The following is a 19,588-nucleotide window of genomic DNA, read 5'->3' as shown; positions in this document are numbered from 1 at the left end:
TATAACGAGTCCAAAAAGAGATGTAATATATTTCCATATAATGTTACTATTAACCTGAGGCTTTTTTATTTCATCGCATCGCTCCATTTATAATTACCATTAGAAACAATAGTAGAATTAGTAGAATATTTTAAAACATTAAAAAATATATAAGTAATAAAACAAAAGTAATAAATGAAAATTGAACAACTAAATTTACAATAATACAAGAATAAAGTTACTACCTACAGAAGTTTGCGATATTTAATAGATACGTATTTAACATATTAATGCAATTCTTGAATTAACATTAGGTATCTTTTGATAATAGCAACACTGTAATACTCGTTTGGAAAATGAGTGACAGTTTATTTACTTCAAATAAGTTTTGAATTCGATTCGAACACCTGTAAACTTTCTTTAGTTTTTTTTTACCGGTGCCTGTGTATTTATTTGCACTTTGTTTTGTGCTGATAACTTGTCGTTATTGGAGTTTGGAATCTTCCGTTGAGTCGAGCTTTGTTCTTCCGGATATTCGTGTGATTTTATCATGACTGACGTCTGACTGTGTTCACTGTGTTGTGCAGACATTTTGAGATAGGACTCCTGTAAAAAGTACCTACCTGATTATTTGAGATAGGACTCCCAAGTTTGTGTTTGTTTTTGTGAAAGACAGATTTTACAACAAAAGTGCCACGATGTCTTCAGATAAACATTGTTGCGTTCCTGGTTGTAAAGGCAGTGGAGGTATGTTTGAAATATTTTTGTTCCTGTATCAATCTGCCTCTTAATCTTGTGGTTTGATTCCTGGCAAGGCCACAATCGAAAATTATTATGTTTGCTGGATAGTCAAAAATATTGTTAACAGTAATTTTTCCCTATAAGTAAAATTCTTTTCAACTGGGTTTAACAATCATCACTATGAGAATATTATGAGATTTAATCCAATCAGGCCACGTATAACTTTAAGAAAGTTAGTTGTGAAAACCTCCGGCGATGGGCGCATGGTTGCGAAAGTCTTTTCTAGTAAGATAGTTATACTAGAAGTGTTAACTTCCAAAAAATAATTGTATAAAAAAACTAAAAAACTATGCGTTTTATTGCTAATCGAACTAAAAAATAGAAAATAAAAATTAATGACAAAGGAATTATAAAATAGTAGTAGCAAGTCGAACAATCAGTTTAGTCAATTACCTCCGATTAAAATTATAACAAAATTAAATTAATAAACAAAACAATTTAAATCTGAATAAAAAGCGTAGTTTTTTAGTTTTTTTAACTATTAGGTATTTATGTTTTGTGACTTGTGGCGTAGAGATGTCGCCAAAAACTTTTTGACGTGAAATTGATGCAGGTAGGTGGGTACCAGCCCACTAATCGGTACGACGTATTGTTAGTTTAAATACATACATACATACATAAAATGACGCCCCTTTCCCGGAGGAGTAGGCAAAAAACTACATCTTACCACTTGCCACGATCTCTGCATACTTCCTTCGCTTCATCCACATTCATATAACTCTCTTCATGCAAGCTTGGCGGTTTCGGATACTTTTGACCTGACCCTTTACCAGGACGTCCTTAATTTGATCAAGATACGTTCGTCTAGGCCTTCCCACTCCGACCTTTCCCTCCACACTCTCCTTGTATAGCTGCTTAGTCAACCTGCTTTAATTCATCCTCTCCACATGACCGAACCATCTCAACATACCCTTTTCTATTCCTGTAACTACATCTTCTTTTACATCACAACATTCCCTTGTCACGCTGTTCCTTATCCTGTCACTCAATTTCACACCCATCATACTCCTTAACGCTCTCATTTCCACTGCATTTATTCTGCTTTTGTGCTTCTTTTGCCATACCCAACACTCCCATACATTAATGTCGGGACCAACACGGCCCTGTGCACAGCCAGTGTTACTTTAGTTTTCAATTATTTTCAGCTTTTTACTGGTTTTTAATGTCAGTACATATTATCACGTCTATATCCCTTGCAGACTAGACAGAGCCAACAGCCATGAAAGGCCACAGCTATACGGCTTAATGATATAATTGAGATTTAAATAGTTTTGTTTTACTTATGAAATGGTACTATTCTAACCTGCCGGAAACCACTCGGCACTGTTCGTTTACGAGTTTGTAACATGTAGGTAGGTACGTATAGAATACCTAAAGCTAAGTAGGTATGTATGGAGGAGGTACAAACTTACATATCTACTTAGGTACCTATATAGATTTAAATTAAACACGGCACGCCTGTGGTTCCCGACACCAACAGATAAAAGAATAGGAATACTTCATCTCTTTCCCATGGATGTCGTAAAAGGTGACTAAGAGAAAGGCTTATGTACTTGGAATACTTGTTTTAAGCGATGGGCTAGCGACCTGTCACTTCTTATTTGAATCTCAATTCTGTCATTAAGCCAAACAGCTGTGAGAGACCTTTAGGTAAGTCTATTCAAGACTAATGGCTCTGTCTACTCCGCAGAGCATTTCGACGTTATAATATGAAGGTACTTATGTATGTTAGTATGTAAAATTGTGTGTTCAATTATACATAGTATCTACCTACAAACAAAGTACTTTTCCAATAAACTAAATTCACGCGAGCAAACTTGGAGGCAACAAAAACATCCGTAATTATTCCCCCACGAAGCACCTGAAGCTACATAATTACACAAATATATTAATTACTGTCAAATGTACAACAGCCGTGTCTATACCTACGGTATCTGTGTTGGGCCGCACTCAGATTATGATATTAAATTGTTTCACGAGAGGGGGTGGGGGGCGAGGGGGGCACAGGGGCGGCTTCAGGGAGAAATTCGGTTTTCAAATCGATTTATAACGTGTATTGATATTGGAAATGATGCAAATAAGTAGCTAAACTAAACCTACTTATCATATCTCAGGTCTGCTGGAACAGATTTCTTTAGAAATGAGCAGAACGTATGTAATTTATTTTTCTTGTTTTTATCAATATCGATGTTTTTCTGTGTACTCCTACATAAATGAGTAAATAAATAAATGAGAGTGTCGATGGTCAGTTACCACAGTGCCTGTGTAAAATGCGAATAGCGAATAAATGGGTTCAAATCCTATGTACCTCAGCAATGACTCTTTTCAGAGTTATGTATACGCGGGAACTCCGGGATAAAAATAGCTGAAGACCCAGAATAGCCTATATGTTATGATCTTCAGCTACCTACGTACCAAATTTCATCGTAATCGGTTCAGTAGTTTTTGCGTGAAAGAGTAACAAACATCCATACTGACATCCTGACATACTCACAAACTTTCGCATTTATAATATTAGTAGGAATTTTTTCTGTGTAAAGAATCTAAATAAATAAATAAACTTCATCCAGCACCATAATTATTTATCTAACGGGTAGGTCTTAGAAGTATTTTCCTTTTTCAATCTTTCTCCACACTGCTTAACATTGCTCATCAAGAAATGCTCTACGATTTTATGTAAAATTATCCGAATCCCCTGAATCCGACGCTGCCTCAATCAAAGGCTTTGTCGACCGCAAATCACTGCGGAACCACACCCCCCGGGCCGGCCCCGCCCCCTGCGCGCACGCGCGGCGCCAGCCAATCACAGCCCGCGCCCTCCCCCCTCCAGCCCTCGCCCTCCCCCCTCCAGCCACTCAAATCGGCAATCATGCACCCTCAATTGACCTCTTTATGCGATGTCATTTTTTTCGCGCCAAACCGATCGCTCGACGTGCCCCGCCCTCGTTCCAATTTTAAAATTGTAGCTTTTTAATCATAAACCGCAATTGTGTCTCGGTTGCCAGCTCGCGCGCTCGTCCTCAAGGCCCTAATACACACCCTTAATTAACTTTTAATTGACATTGTGGCTGTGAATTTTAAAATGCAAATAACGGAGACAATTTGTTACACGGTTCATTAAAACTCATGATGATGGAGCAGCGGCAGAGCGCGGTGTACCCGGCAAATATAACGGAGTTGCTGGCGGTGTCGGCGTACGGTCAAAATGTTTCCGTGTCGGTCAAGCCCGACGGCGAAGAGAAGTACAACGCCGACGGCCGGCTGGACTTCACCGACAACGTGGACAGTTACGTCGACACTGGGGGCTTCGCCGACAGATCCTCGTCGCCATCTCTGGACGACGGGGAGAGTTCTTTCGGCGTGGATTTGACGGGGAAGTCGACGAATTTGGCGGGGAAATCTTTCACGATCGCCGCCATCTTGGGGCTGACGAACGGCGACGAGGACGTGATGAACCTCAGCGTGCAGGAGCGGTTGCAGGGGCAGAGACAGCTGCAGAGCTACCTGTACGCCGGCCGCGGCGCGCACCGGCTGCACGACGGCTTCTGCCGGAGCTTGGTGGGACCCGCGGCCTTGACACAAGGTAACAATTTGATGTACTCATTTTGATGTAAGTCATGTAAGCACTTAAATGATAGCAACTCTGAAATAAGTAAGTACCTTAATGATAAGTAGATAAAATAGTGACGTGTGTTTGTGAACATAAACTGAAAAAAAGCATAGGACCACTCCATCTCTTTCACACGGGTGTCGTAAAAGGCAACTAAGGGACAGGCTTATACTTGGAATTCTTCTTTAGGCGATGGGCTAGCAACCTGTCACTATTTGAATCTCAATTCTATCATTAAGCCAAACAGCTGAACGAGGCCTGTCAGTCTCTTCAGGACTGTTGGCTCTGTCTACCCTGCCAGGGATATAGACGTGACTATATGTATGTAGTATGTATATGAATTAATGAATATTTTGGTACCTATGTGGTATCCAAATAAACAAATACTTTTTTGTGGATTTGTGTAAATATGTACCATTTTAGTTCTCATTTTTGTTTTGAATTTATCACTCTGATCCATTTAAATGCCCTTGACATACTAATTGTGTAAATACAACAAAGAAAAAAACAAAAACACCGGCCAAGTGCGAGTCGGATCGCGCGCGCGGGGTTCCGTACCATCCTCGCGTTTGTTACTTAAATATTTATTTTTTATATTCACGTTTATACATGTTTGTTAAAAACACACCAAAAAAATTATTAAAAATAACGTTTCATTTGAGAGTTTTTGAACCCCCTTTTATAATTACTTTATTGTTATTTAATTATTCATTTTGAAATTAAATATACTTACAAGTAAATACCTATTCTGTGAAAATTTTAAGCATCTACCTTTTACCGTTATTAATATTAAGCAAAAAAAAAATGCAAGAAACCACGTTCATTGTATTATACTCCCTTAATATATATTTTTTAAAATTTTTAGTATTTGTTTATTAAAGTAAAATACATAATTTGTGATACTTTCAGCTTTCTAGCTATCGCGGTTTATGAGATATATAGCCTGGTAACAGACAGACGGACAGACAGCGGAGGCTACGTAGTACAGCGTCCCGTTTTGACCTTCGGAACCCTAAAAAGCGTAGTTCGTAGCTCTCCTTAGAATTTAGAAACCGACGCTAAACGGCTCGTAGCAAATCGTAGACTTTCGTAGCACATCAACTGTACAGCCCAATGTCGTAGCGTAGTTACAGCTTCGTAGCACTTGTGTTGCGCCGTGTGGTTCCCGGCACTTATAAATAGGATATCTTTCAAATGGATGTCGTAACATGTGACTAGTGGAAAAAGTACATTCATCTTGTTTTTATGGGTTTTCAATATGAGTTAGGTTTCCCTGCAAAGGTTGTGGAGGTAAGATGGAAGTCATTACATAACATAACATATACTCACGTCTATATCCCTTGCGGGGTAGACAGAGCCGACTGTCATCAAAAGACTGAAAGGCCACGTTCAGCTGCTCGGCTTAATGATAGAATTGACAATATAAATCAAATAGTGACAGGTTGTTAGCCCATCGCCTACAAGAGGAATAACAAGTATATAAACCTATCCCTCAGTGGCCTTTTACGACATCCATGGGAAAGAGATGGAGTGGTCCTATTCTTTTTTCTATTGGTGCCGGTGATAAGACGGGAGTCGCTTCGTGTAAAAACCTGACTCACCCAATCCAGGATCCACGGTAAAAGGCATACCCCGGGCTCCTTTCCAGAGCGGTGAGGATGCCACCGGGACTAAAGCCGGGAGGTAGAAGACAGTATACGCGAGAAACCGCGGATGAATTGTTATTTTATCGTAGATACTAGCTGTGCCTTCGACTTCGTCCGCGTAAAATAGTTTTTTAAATTTACCCCGAGGATAAAGGATTAATAATTTCAAAAATTAATAATTTTCCCCATTTTATTTCACAATTTCCATTATTTCTTCGCTCTTAAAATTTGCAGCGTGATGTTATATAGCCTAAAGCCTTCCTCGGTAAATGGTCTATTCAACGCAATAAAAACCAGTCGTATCGTATCGAACCAGTACTTCCTGAGATTAGCGCGTTCAAACAAATAAACTCTTCAGCTTTATAATATTAGTAGGATAGATTATAATATTAGTATAGATTCGTCGCGTGTCGTATAACTTCTTATCTTTACCCGAAGGTAGAAACTCCGCTTGTTCTGGGCGCGGTTCCGAGAAGCACATGGGCGTGGGTAGAGCTCCTTCGAAGACAGATTTATTTGAATTTTCAATGCGCATTTTGCTAGTATAATGACACATGTACCTACATACATATACTCACGTCCAGTGCCGTGTGGTTCCCGGCACCTATACAAAAAGAATGGGATCACTCTCATCTCTTTTCCATGGATGTCCTAAAAGGCGACTAAGGGATAGGCTTACAAACTTGGGATTTTTTTGGGCGATGGGCTAGCAACCTGTCTCTATTTGGATCTCAATTCTATCATTAAGCCAAATAGCTGAAAGTGGCCGATCAGGCTTTTCAAGACTGTCGGCTTTGTCTACCCCTCAAGGGATATAGACGTGACCATATGTATGCATACGTATGTACTCACGTCTATATCCCTTGCAGGGTAGACAGAGCCAACAGTCTTGAAGTAATAGGAATACAAACAGATAACATACCTATACTAATAAATATGAATATTGTAATTATTAAATTTGTTCCTTGTACATAGGTACATATTACACCTTTTGATTAGATTTTTTTGTTACAAGATTATTGAAGAAAATTTTAGTCTATATTGTGTCATTATTTACTTACTTGTATATTACCTTTCAAAAATAAATCTAAATAAAACTAATTAATGAAAACTAAAAGATAAAATGTAGTTTTATCTTAAGGCTAAATAAAATAAAAACAATAACTTACACTTATTCACAAAAATGCAAGTCCCGGCAGATCGGAGTCTTGAGGTAGAGTGCCCAGAAGGCTGGCAGCATTGCCACGTTGAATGGCAATGTATGTAATTAGGAATTCAATCAAAAGTAAATTCCAACAATTAGGTAAGTACCATTGTACTTGGGATTCTTCTTGTAGGCGACGGACTAGCGCCCTGTCACTATTGGAATCTCAATTCCATCATAAAGCTATACAGCTGAACGAGGCTTTTAATTCTTTTCGAAACTGTTGGCTCTGTCTACCCCGCAAGAGATATAGACGTGATTATACGAATGTATGTTTGTATGTTAAAAGTTAATAACAAAGTGAAAGCACTCCAGTACCTAATTATAATCCTCCTTTAAAAAATATAAGTAAGTACTTAAGTATTGAACACTTTGTTAGTTATCTTGTAGCCATGAAACAATACACTAGTGCTAAACATGAGGCTTCACACAACATTATTTTCTCTTTGATCATTGCGTGATCTCAGTCTCACTTGATTTAAACATAACTAGGAATAGATTTATTCCCTTAGTCGTCTTTTAATACATCCACGAAAAAAAATGTTCCTTCTTCTCCTCGTGCAAGTCACCGCGTGCGCGTCTTTCCTAACACTGTTTGTAAAATACCCTGGTCAGGGCTAATTCATTTTAAGAACTCAAACCCTTGTTCTCATCTAAATAGTTTTATATATTAATTCTGTGTATCAAATAAACCTTTTTATCAACATAGTGACTCTTTTTATAATCTACAACTCTACTTCATGTGTTAAATGATCCCAAGGATTACGCTTATTAAAAATCGTACCCACAACCTCGAAGTAATGGGCTGACTTATCATTCGCTACAATTTAAAGGTCCTCAAATGAATCCGTGTAGAAACAGTACTATCCTTTAGCAGTCGGTCAAAGAGACGACACGGGCGCTCGCGGCGAGGCGGGCGAGGCGCAGCTATAGGATTAATTTAAATGCCAAGCATTCCTGACCACGGGGGCGGATTGAGGGGATTTAGATATTTTATACATACATACATATAATAAAACAGTAAAAATATTTTGTCTGTACATTTAGTATTTTTAACTGAAATGGATAGAGGGACACTTAAAATGAATGATAGAAAGCAAAAATATTTTTTTTAATTTCTTGTCTGTCTGTCTGTATGTATGATCACGATTATCTCCGGAAGTACTGAACCGATTTACTTAAAACTTTCACCAAATGCTTTATTTTAACTCAGAAAAACATTTAAAGTTTGTTTCATCAAAATCGGTTCACTAAAAAAAAGTTATCGGCATTTGAATGAACTCAAGGCATTAGTTTGCCTGCAAATAAGTTGACGCGGAAAAATTCGCAATTTACGCGGACGAAGTCGCGGCCAACAGCTAGTACATATATAAAATCACGCCTTTTCCCGGAGGGGTAGGCAGCGACTACATGTTTCCATTTGCCACGATCTCTGCATACTTCCTCCGCTTCATAGCTTCGTTGCCGGTACTCTTGACCAGACCCTTTGTCAGGATGTCCTTAATAAAGATACGTCTGTCTAGAGTTTCCCACTCCGACTTTATTAGACATTAATTAATTGTGGTATTTTATATTAACACTAAACGTTGTTTTGCCATAAAAATAATTTTTAAGTAATTTATAGAAAAAAAATGTTTTTACAGCCGTGTGGTTCCCGGCACAAATATAAAATGTGAAAATATATAAAGCTTTTATCATTTGACAATATTAACTTGCACTACCCTGGTTAATATTTTATATTAAAGAACAATTTTCATACATTTGTATTTGAATGTACTCGTATTTAATGTGATGAGTAATAAAAAAAGTAACAAAAAAAATAACAAATAAAAATAATTGTTCTTTTCTATTAAAATTACATTTTCTATTAAAATATAAAAAAGGTTCCCGGCAACAATATAAAAAAGAATAGGACCACTTCATCTCTTTCTCATGGATATCGTAAAAAGCGACCATGGGATAGGCTTATAAACTTGGGATACTTCTTTTGAGCGATGGGATAGCAATCAGAATCTGTCACTATTTGAATCTCAAGTCTATCATTCTTTCAAGATCGCTGGCTCCGTCTACTCCGCAAGGGATATAGACGTGATTATATGTGTAGATGTATGAACAACTCTTGTAGCTCAGAGGGAATTTTATTTTAATTAAATAATAGCAGTCCCCAAACCCGGCCCTGTGCCAAACGGGACAAATTTATAACAATCGAGGGTTCTCCGCGCGGGCCCGCAATCTGCTTATTGGCTACATTTTATTTATTGCTAGGCATCGTCTGCGCCTTGTTCTCGCGAGGGACATGTCAACAAACAAGTATAAAGCCCTAAAACTATTATTCTTTAAAGGTTACTTAAACAAATTATTACGAGACACAAGAAGCCTACTAAATCTTTTGAAAAAGTAACATACATCGCTATTTGTGATCTCGTCTTTATTCTTCAGGGGGTGGACAGAGCCAACAGTTTCGAAAACATTGAACGGTCACGTTCAGCTGTATGGCATGATGATGTAATTTTCATTCAAATAGTGACAGGTTGGCAGCCTATCGCCTGAAATGCCAAGTTAATTAATTTTTCCCTTGATTGACTTTCACAAACTATATGGGAAGAAAAGCAGCTGGCCCACACTATGTTTTATATTTTATGTTTACTATGTTTCTTCGCTAACTAGAAACTACAAACATAAAATCTCGCCTCTTTCCCAGGAGGGACTACTGACTTGATCGATACAGACTGCATTCAATGTCATATACATACAAGTATTATTAAATAAAAGTATTTTGCATTTGCATAATGGTTTTTGTCATAATCATTTTATGATGTGATGATTATGCCAAAAACGTCAAACAATATGCATTTAAATTTACCTATTAATCCCATAAACAACAATAATCCTATAAATTTTACATACATACATATAATCACGTCTATATCCCTTGCGGGGTAGACAGAGCCAACAGTCCTGAGCGGACTGATAGGCCACGTTCAGCTATTTGGCTTTAAGATAGAATTGAGATTCGAATAGTGACAAGTTGCTAGCCTATCGCCTAAAAAAAGAATCTCAAGTTTGTAAGCCTATCCCTTAGTCGCCTTTTACGACATCCATGGGAAAGAGATGGAGTGGTCCTATTCTTTTTTGTATTGGTGCCGGGAACCACACGGCACTTTACATAACATTATAACACATACATACACTAATCCCTTGCGGGGTAGACAGCTCCAACAGTCTTGAAAAGACTGAAAGGTTACGTTCAGCTATTTGGCTTAATGGTGGAATTGAGATTCAAATAATAGGGGTTTGGATAACAAAAACTGCGAATTATGAGTTTTCGAAACCGAGATTATTACTACGAGTACCTATTGCATAATAGATTCTGCGTTCAAGCATGCTGTGAAGGGTTCTTCCTTCGGCAGATCAATAATGGGTGTTTTATGTGTTTATAATGTACGAGTATATTGTATGTATTTATGCATTTTTTTTGTAATGTTTGTATTTTACAGTATGCATGTGCACTTTATCGCACCACCAACTTAAAGTTTTTTCTGTTCGGTCAGCTGGTTGACTGGTAGAGAATGCCAAACGGCATTAAGTCCGCCTCTTACACATTTTTTGTGCTATAAAGTTTTAAATAAATAAATAGATAGATTCCGGATCTGCCGTGTGGTTCCCGGCACCAGTACAAAAAAGAATAGGACCACCCCATCTCTTTACCATGGATGTCGTAAAAGGCGACTAAGGGATAGGCTTACAAACGTGGGGTTCTTTTTTTAGGCGATGGGCTAGCAACCTGTCACTATTTGAATCTCAATTCTATCATTAAGCCAAATAGCTGAGCGTGGCCTATCAGTCTTTTCAAGACTGTTGGCTCTGTCTACCTCACAAGGGATATAGACTAGGGAAGATTAACTAAGCAACATTTGTGCGCAGACAGCCCCCGCGCCGAGCCGCGCGCGCCGGCCGCCGCGCTGAAGAGCACGCGGGCGCAGTCCATATCATGTAGCAATAGGTGAGTCTTACTCGTAAATATTAACAGTTCTACTGACAACACCTGATGATACTTGTATAACTGTTCATTCCGTTTGTACTCTCTATTGAAATCTGAAATCTCATTTCAGAATATTCATTTTTAACCAAAACTTAAATGACCGCGGTTTCGCACTCGTAAAGTTCTCTCTCAATCTATCTTTAAATGAACCTACATCAAAATCCGTTGTAAAGTTTGAAAAATCTAAGCATTCATAGGGATTTTGTTTTATACTCTGCCAATTTAGTGATAAAAGAGCGTATTTACTGACTTAATGAGTGACCTATATACATGTACACCCTAAAAAGCTTTGTCGAGAGACCTGAAATCTATACTAATATTATAAAGCTGAAGAGTTTGTTTGTTTGTCTAAACGCGCTAATCTCAGGAAATTCTTGTTTCAAATTGAAAATTATTTTTGTGTTCATTCCAGTTCAGGTAGAAGTAAGAGAATCCGCACGATCTTCACCCCGGAGCAGCTGGAGAGGCTGGAGGCGGAGTTTGAGCGGCAGCAGTACATGGTGGGCCCCGAGCGGCTGTACCTCGCGCATGCGCTGCAGCTCACCGAGGCGCAGGTCACTACTCCAATCCAACATGACTATCGTAAAAGTCTTTACACATTTCAGACAGTGTCCCAGACAATGCCAGTATGTAGGTACATCACAATACTCGTGGTTCACTTTCACCTGGAAGGCTTATTGATGGTGTGACGTTTAGGTAAATCGTCGCAGAGAAAGAGGGATGAGAGATAATTTAAAAATCCATAGAATCTTTATTGGACTTGTTTGAATTTTTTTAAGAGGTCTTGGCTTTAGCTATAGACACGAGATTCGGCAAGTAGCCGCTGAGGATAGCGTGCTACTAGGTACTAACTTAATGAGCGTTGGAGTAGACCAAAGGAGACGGTCCTTATAAAGGGTCCCCGGGCGCGAAGACTACGCAGAGGAGACCGCAGCAGCACGACGTCACAATGGAATTGTGATTCAGTGCAGTGGCAGGTTTCTATTTCATCGTAAAAAAAAATTAAAACGGTCACACCGTGTAGTAGTAAAAGATCCAACTTTTAATAAATTCTAAATCCGGAACTTTCCTCTACTTAGTTAGTTAGGTTGACTGGAAGAGATTGCTCAAGCGATAAGTCCGCCGTTGTACCCATAACATGTGTTTTATTTTTCTGATTCTATTTTTCTTTTAGTGCAATAAAGAGTTTATTTATCTTACTATCTATCTATCTGGTGCAAATTGTCGAAATTAGTCTTAAAGTGATTTCTAAATCGTTCTTATATGCAAAATTATAACGTAAAAAACAAACCTGTTGCCAAAAAAAAGGTTATTTAAAACTAATTTTCCCACACCTCGACAGGTTAAAGTGTGGTTCCAAAACCGTCGCATAAAATGGAGGAAGCATCACCTGGAGGTGACGCAGCAGCGGCTGGCGGTCTTACAGCGGCACCGGCCCGAGGACGACGACGTGTGAGCCGCCGCTCTCCGCGCACCCTTCATGCTGCCAGCCTTCTCGACATCTGTCTGAGGAAACACCAGCTGATGGCGACGCGAGCGAGGGGCTGCCGCCAGCACCCGTCTAATGCGTAATATACCGTTACTATTGGGTCCATATGGGATCTCATAAAATTTATTGCATAATTTACGGACATATTGTTTTTTTTTGACATAATTATCGTTTAGCATAAATTGTGAAAATTTATAAAAAAAAATATGATTATGCCAAAAAATAACGCCGTTTTCTAATTATGTGATCAAAATTTATGAAAAAAATAATGGGATGCAATGTGTTACCTAAAATTCGTAATTACTTTTAGTGATAAAATGTAATTATTTTTTGAAATAAGTGAAAAGAAATAACATGAGACTAGTTTTAAATCATGACTTCGTTGCTGTGTGTGACCAGCCATCAAATATAGCCCGCACATTTTTATACAACATTTTGTAAATACTGACATTACAATATTAGAAAATGTTAGTTATTATAATTTAACCTTCTTAGATATATCCATTCTGATACGTCTAATGTACTTTTAATACAATAAATGTTTCAAGGTAAAAATTCATTGTTTTTACATCTTTAAGTACAGGTTTTTATTTACAAATCATCATCATGTAAGTAGGCTGTATTTTTGTGGCAAATATTATTGTTTTCAAAACATACCAAGTGTAAAAACAAGTGTTGTATCATGTAAGCGATACAGGAAGTGAATCAAACTTTAATGTTTTCTGTAACATCGGTTTCGAATGTTTTTTTGCGAATTTGTAAATAAATACGTAAGTATGTTTATTTAGTTTTATGGTAATTTGCTAAAACGTACATCGGCCTTACGTTTGACGAAGTTAAAATGAAATATACAAAGGACGCAAATTTGATACACTTAAGATCATGACCTACCATAACCATGGCACTAAGTTATCTGTCTATCAGGCCTTTTTTCTCGGGAACGCGTAGTAGAGTCAACGTCAAAGAAACTTGACCAACCTGTGGTTTAAACTTGTGACGACGTCACACGCCATCCGCCAATCACAACGAAGAATGGGAACGCTCAACCAATAACAGCGTAGAATCTAAATCGCGCAATTAAATATTATTACGAATTAACATCGTCTATCGCGCGGTTCCCCGGGCACCTCACCAAATCTGGCGGACGATATCTATATATTTCCTTATAATGGCGGTCGAGCCCGTAATATCGCTTTAGCTACAAGTTTTTCAAGAACAGGGGATTGTGTTTCACTCCCTATGGCTTTACTTCAATCAATCAAGAGACCATTTTGCTTTCTGCTACGTAAGCTCAGAAAAACGATATATGCGATAAAATATATTATCAGTCGTAAAAAGTATAAGCAAAATTCCACTTACAATGTTTTGCAGTTGAAGCACATTAGTATCATATTTGTCGCAATATTCTTAATTCCCTTCTTCGCAGCAATCTGTATTAAGTAGGTAATTCGAATTATAAGAAGTTTGATTGTTTTTTCTTCTTCCTCCTGGCTTCAGTCCCGGTTGCATCCTCACCGCTCTGGAGAGGAGCCCGGGGTGCGCCTTGACCATGGACCCTGGATTGAGTGAGTCAGGTTTTCACACGAAGCGACTCCCGTCTGACCTCCGCGACCTTTGCAGGGGAACCTGACCCGTATTGGATCATGGTTCCGCATCCAGTTGCCTGAATGTGCAGGTTTCCTCACGATGTTTTCCCTCACCGTGAGAGCATCGGTTAATATTCAAACTAACTTAACTGTCACTTTGACTGTTTGTTTGTTTCTAATGTGATCACTCCATCTCGTTCCCATGGATGTCGTAAAAGACGACCAAGGGATATGCTTATAAACTTGGGATCCTGCTTTTACGCGATGAACTAGCATCCTGTCACTATTTGAATCTCAATTCGATGAGCCAAACAGCTGAACATGGCCTATTAGTTTTTGTCGAAACTGCGAGCTCTGTCTACCCCGCAAGGGATTTCAACGTGACTAATGTATGTATGTATTTATTATGTCAAATCAGTAACCTAAGGCAAGATTATGTTATATTTATAAACCGATTGATGATCAAGACTTTATTACATTTGTTATTATTTTATTAAAAGTAATTTGATTAAGACTTATACCAAATCAGTCATAAGTAAGTACCGCTGTATAATAATTATCTACAATATTAATGTAAATTAACGAGTCATTAATTATAAGCGATTTGAAATACTTCTCGTATTTTATTTCTCTCAAACGCACTATCATAATTTCTAAATGTCTCCGCGTTTATGAAGGGGAGGAGGAAATGCTAATGGGGTTGTTGAGAAGTCATTATGAGGAAGAATGTGTTATAAACATTATGTCACGCGCAAATTTAGAGAATGCAGATGAGGAAGAGGCTGATAGGAAAGAATAGAATAGAAGGTAGTTGCGTACGCGCGTAAACAAAGCAGCGTTTGCTATGTCATCTGTACTAATTTTATAAAGCTAAAGAGTTTGTGTGTTTATTTGTTTGAACGTGCTTCTCTCAGGTACTACTAGTCTGAATTGAAAAATTCTTTTTGCATTGAATAGGCCATTTATCGAGGAAGGCTTTGGGCTATATAACATCACGCTGCAACTTTAAGGAGCAAAGAAATAATGGAAAATGTGAAAAAAACGGGGAAAATTATTCATCCTTGAGGGCTTCAATGATGCCCATAATAACTATTTCACGCGGACGACGTCGCGGGCACAGATAAACAAGAACATAACAAGAAGGAGTTTGTATATCATCTCAAACTTCTTTGAACATATATGTATATCAGATCCACACGGCACAAATGGGTTATTTAGTGGTATTTATTTCACCAACCAACCTTTAGAACAATGAACATGTCAAGCCCTTCGTGCGGCCCGACACGCACTTACCCAGATTTATTTGTTTAATCTTGTCGATTCGTGTTAACGGCACCTTACCACAGATTAGAATGTTACGCGACCAAGAAGCATTGATTGCAAAACGCATTGCTCCAACTAGGAAGACGTCGCAACGCAACCAACCGGTTTGGTAGGGACGGCGGCACAAACACACACACGGACTTATATACAAATATCTGTTTGTAATTTCACTTCTAAGATTGGTTGGTAACGAAGAAACAATATTGGTAGCGTGTGCCGTGTGGTTCCTGGTACTTTAAAACGGGACCACTGCCATGGACGTCGTAAAAGATCACTGAGGGACTGGCAATGAACTTGGGATTCTCCTTGGGGGACATGGGCTAGTAGCCTGTCACTATTTAAATCACAAATCCATCATTGAGCCATACAGCTGAACGTGACCTTTCAAGACTGTAGGCTCTGTCTACCCCACAAGGAATATAGCTGTGATTATATGTATATATGTATGTAGGATAGGAAGAGAAGCCGCTGTGCACACACTATGTTTTTTTTTCGTTACCGAACTAACATGAGAAATTTAAAAAAAATGAAACAAATACATTATTATTATCAGCAATAAAACAAAACATTACCAACGTGAGATAGGTATCGATAAATGTCGAAACGTCGATATCGCTGCGCGTGCGCAACACTACTCACTATCACATTCATATCGGACGCAGTGTTTGTTTACATTTTATAACACTAAGACGTTTGTATAATAACAAATAAGTTAAAAGTATAATAATATTTAAACATACTTCAAATTATACAAACTTTTGATATAAAAGGTATTATAAATTATTTAGTCACCTAAAGAAAGTTGCTAAGTAATTTATCGATATTTCTTTTGTGTTTAAGTGATGTTCTGATCTAAATATATATATAAATATAAAAAAATGGTTTATCACAACAATTATGGTAAGTACCAACACAGATAAGATTTTTCGTTGTCAACAACAAGACTGATGGCAAGCGGTTACCGCGTCTAAGACGTTTGATTGTAATATCTTTATTGCATAGAAATTTACACAGTACCTAACAAGAAAATAGTACACAGTTATAAAAGAAACAAATCACTTGCAATGGCGGACTTATCCCATGAAGGGATCTCTTCCAGTCAACCGGCAAACAATAAAGGAACTAGACGTATTTTTCAACACACACACAAACATTACGTCTGTTTCTCTAACGGGGTAGACAGTGCATATTAGAAGGCTACGTTGATGACATTCCTAATTGCCATTCAGAGATAGTGTCAGGTTGCTGACCTCTCTCTTGATTGTCTTTCACGAGCTGCACAGGAAGCGAAGCAACTGACACGCGCCATCTTATTCTCTTCTCTCCCATCACCAGAACATATAAAAACAAGTCGGATTTGTTTATTTGTCAACTCTTCATCCGCTAGGTTAATTCAAAATTCAAAATTTTTATTCATTACTATAGGATACAATATATCGCTTAATAATTGTCAAAACGTATGGTTTAACAACATTGGTTGACGTCAAATAAATTACTTTAAAACTAAGTTTACTGCCGCTTCCAAGGCGTCAGTGCAGAAGAAGCGGTAACAAACTACAAAAAAAAATAATTAATTTTAATGGTATAATCTGAAGACTGCATAACGTTTTTTGGCATAATCTACTTTACGCATAATCATCATGTCGCATAATGGTTTAGAAATAAAAAGTTATGCCAAACTATTATTACATATTCTAAAAACTTCATGCTGTCGTCATTATGCTATAAAATTTTGCCTTTTTGACTTTTTGTTTAAATTTGTCTCGGCTTGGATCCTTGTAGCTGCAACAAGTAACAGCGCTAATTCACTTAGTCGTCTTTAACGTCAAAATTAAAGATTTTATTGTTCATTTACGCCAGTTAAAGGTCACCTTTCTTTTAACAAGATAGTTATCTCTGTTTAGTGCCGTGTGGTTCTGGCACTTCAGAATAGGACCACTCCGTATCCTTCCCGTGGTCCTCTCGAGACTGTTGGCTCTGCCTACCCCGTTTACAAGAGATATAAACTTGATTTTTGTGTATTTCAAAGCTACACGGAGACGTGATGTGTAATCTTTAATAACGCAAGTAACATATATGATGAAATGTGAACCTTGGACCACGTAATTATAATTAATGCACTTATTACATTGTTAGGAAAAATTACTGCGTATGACCCGAGCGACTATAGCCAAGTTGTTAAGGTGTCTGAGTTATAATTGAAAGGCATGGGGTTCGAATCCCGCTGTGGTTATGTAGCGATAACTCTTTCCTGTGCCGTGTGGTTCCCGGCACCAATACCAAAAAAGAATAGGACCACTCCATCTCTTTCCCATGGATGTCGTAAAAGGCGACTAAGGGATAGGCTTACAAACTTGGGACTCTTATTTTTAGGCGATCGGCCAGCAATGTGGCACTATTTGAATCTCAATTCTATCATTAAGCCAAACAGCTGAACGTGGCCATTCAGTCTTTTCAAGACTGTTGGCTCTGTCTACCCCGCAAGGGATATGGACGTGACCATATGAATGTATGTATGTAACTCTTTCCTGAGTTACTACATTAGTTTTTTTGATAACTGGTGCTCTTACGGTGAGGAAAAACGTGAAAATACTGCACATTCAGACAACTGGATGTGTTACCATGACCCTGTATGGGTTAGGTTCCTGAGTTGCGGAAGTCAGACGGGAGTCGCTTCCTGTAAAACCCTCACCTACGCAGTTCAGGCTCGTCGTCACTGGCAGATACCCCTGGCTCCTCTCCAAAGAGATGAGGAGTAATATGATAATACCACATACATACACATGGTCACGTCTATATCCCTTGCGTGGTAGACAGAGCCAACAGTCTTGAAAAGACTGAATGGCCACGTTCAGCTATTATTATATGATAATACGAGTGGTTTTCCCAGATTTAGAATAGAACCACTTCATTATATTTTCCATGGATGTCGTAAAACACGACTTAGGGCTAATTAACTTGCGATTCCTCTTGTAGGCGATGAGCTAGCAACCTGTCACTATTTGAATGTCAGTTCCATTGTGAAGCAATACAGCTGAACGTGACCTTTCAGTATTTTCGAGACTGTCGGCTCTGTCTGCGCCGCAAGGAATATAGACGTAATTATATGTATGCAGGAATATAATTATTTTTTTTTGTAGATTCGACACAAGGCCTCCACCGTTGGTTCACGGATTTTGACGGTTGGGTTGCGGACTACAGATCTGTTTGTCAACAAAGGTAATTACAATTTTGACTTGCCTCACACCGCACTCAGATCAATGTTATCAACTCACTGAGAATTTGAGAATTCAAACGAAAAAAAAAGTCATTTTTAGGTCAGCTACGAGGTTCCCGAATTCGTTTCTTTCTTTGGCAGTCGGCTTTCATAAGCAGTCGCAGCTGAATGTGTTTTAGTCTAGCAAAGTAGTGCTTAGCTTAAGGTACTAAAGTCTCAATGTCTTAAGGAACAGAAGAAGATGAATAGAGATAATTCATCAAATGACTATTTGAATCTCAATTCTATCTTAAAGCCAAATAGCTGAACGTGGCCATTCAGTCTTTTCAAGACTGTTGGCTCTGTCTACCCCGCAAGGGATATAGACGTGACCATATGTATGTATGTATATATATCTTCCACGTTATGTAATGTTAACTTTACATTTCAGATCCTATCCTGCAAACGACGCGCACCGTAAAGATGAACCGCTGATGAAAGACAAAGTTTTCCGACAACGATTCGGTTCTTGCAAACAACAGTCATATAACATTGTGTTTAAAACAAACATGAACAGATTTACATACAAATATACGAGATCTAAACTTTATTTTTCTCAATTCATTTGACGTTACTGAGGTGACCTATCAACAGTAAGGTATCTGATTAATAATACCTGACCCTTGATTGCCTCTTCAAAATAAGTGTAGGT

At 38.2% G+C, this 19,588-nt stretch overlaps 1 protein-coding gene and 1 long non-coding RNA gene across 2 annotated transcripts; both read left to right on the top strand.

Annotated features, from left to right (window-relative positions):
- The first annotated feature begins 3,909 nt into the window (after positions 1-3,909).
- LOC106135350 (homeobox protein Hox-B6b) lies at positions 3,910-12,847 on the top strand. The gene is made up of 4 exons (XM_013335629.2): positions 3,910-4,363; positions 11,165-11,243; positions 11,695-11,836; positions 12,625-12,847. The coding sequence occupies exons 1-4, from the start codon at positions 3,910-3,912 to the stop codon at positions 12,736-12,738; spliced, it is 789 nt and encodes a 262-aa protein (XP_013191083.2). The 3' UTR covers positions 12,739-12,847.
- Positions 12,848-16,331: 3,484 nt separating this feature from the next.
- LOC132903875 (uncharacterized) lies at positions 16,332-19,486 on the top strand. The gene is made up of 3 exons (XR_009657507.1): positions 16,332-16,580; positions 18,821-18,899; positions 19,328-19,486. It is a non-coding gene; the product is annotated as an uncharacterized LOC132903875 (long non-coding RNA).
- The last annotated feature ends 102 nt before the right edge of the window (positions 19,487-19,588 follow it).

The sequence above is a fragment of the Amyelois transitella genome, chromosome 31 (assembly GCF_032362555.1).
Source record: "Amyelois transitella isolate CPQ chromosome 31, ilAmyTran1.1, whole genome shotgun sequence".
Lineage (NCBI taxonomy): Eukaryota > Metazoa > Arthropoda > Insecta > Lepidoptera > Pyralidae > Amyelois > Amyelois transitella.
Note: the sequence above shows the minus strand (reverse complement) of the source record. Positions and strands in the feature narration are given on the sequence as shown.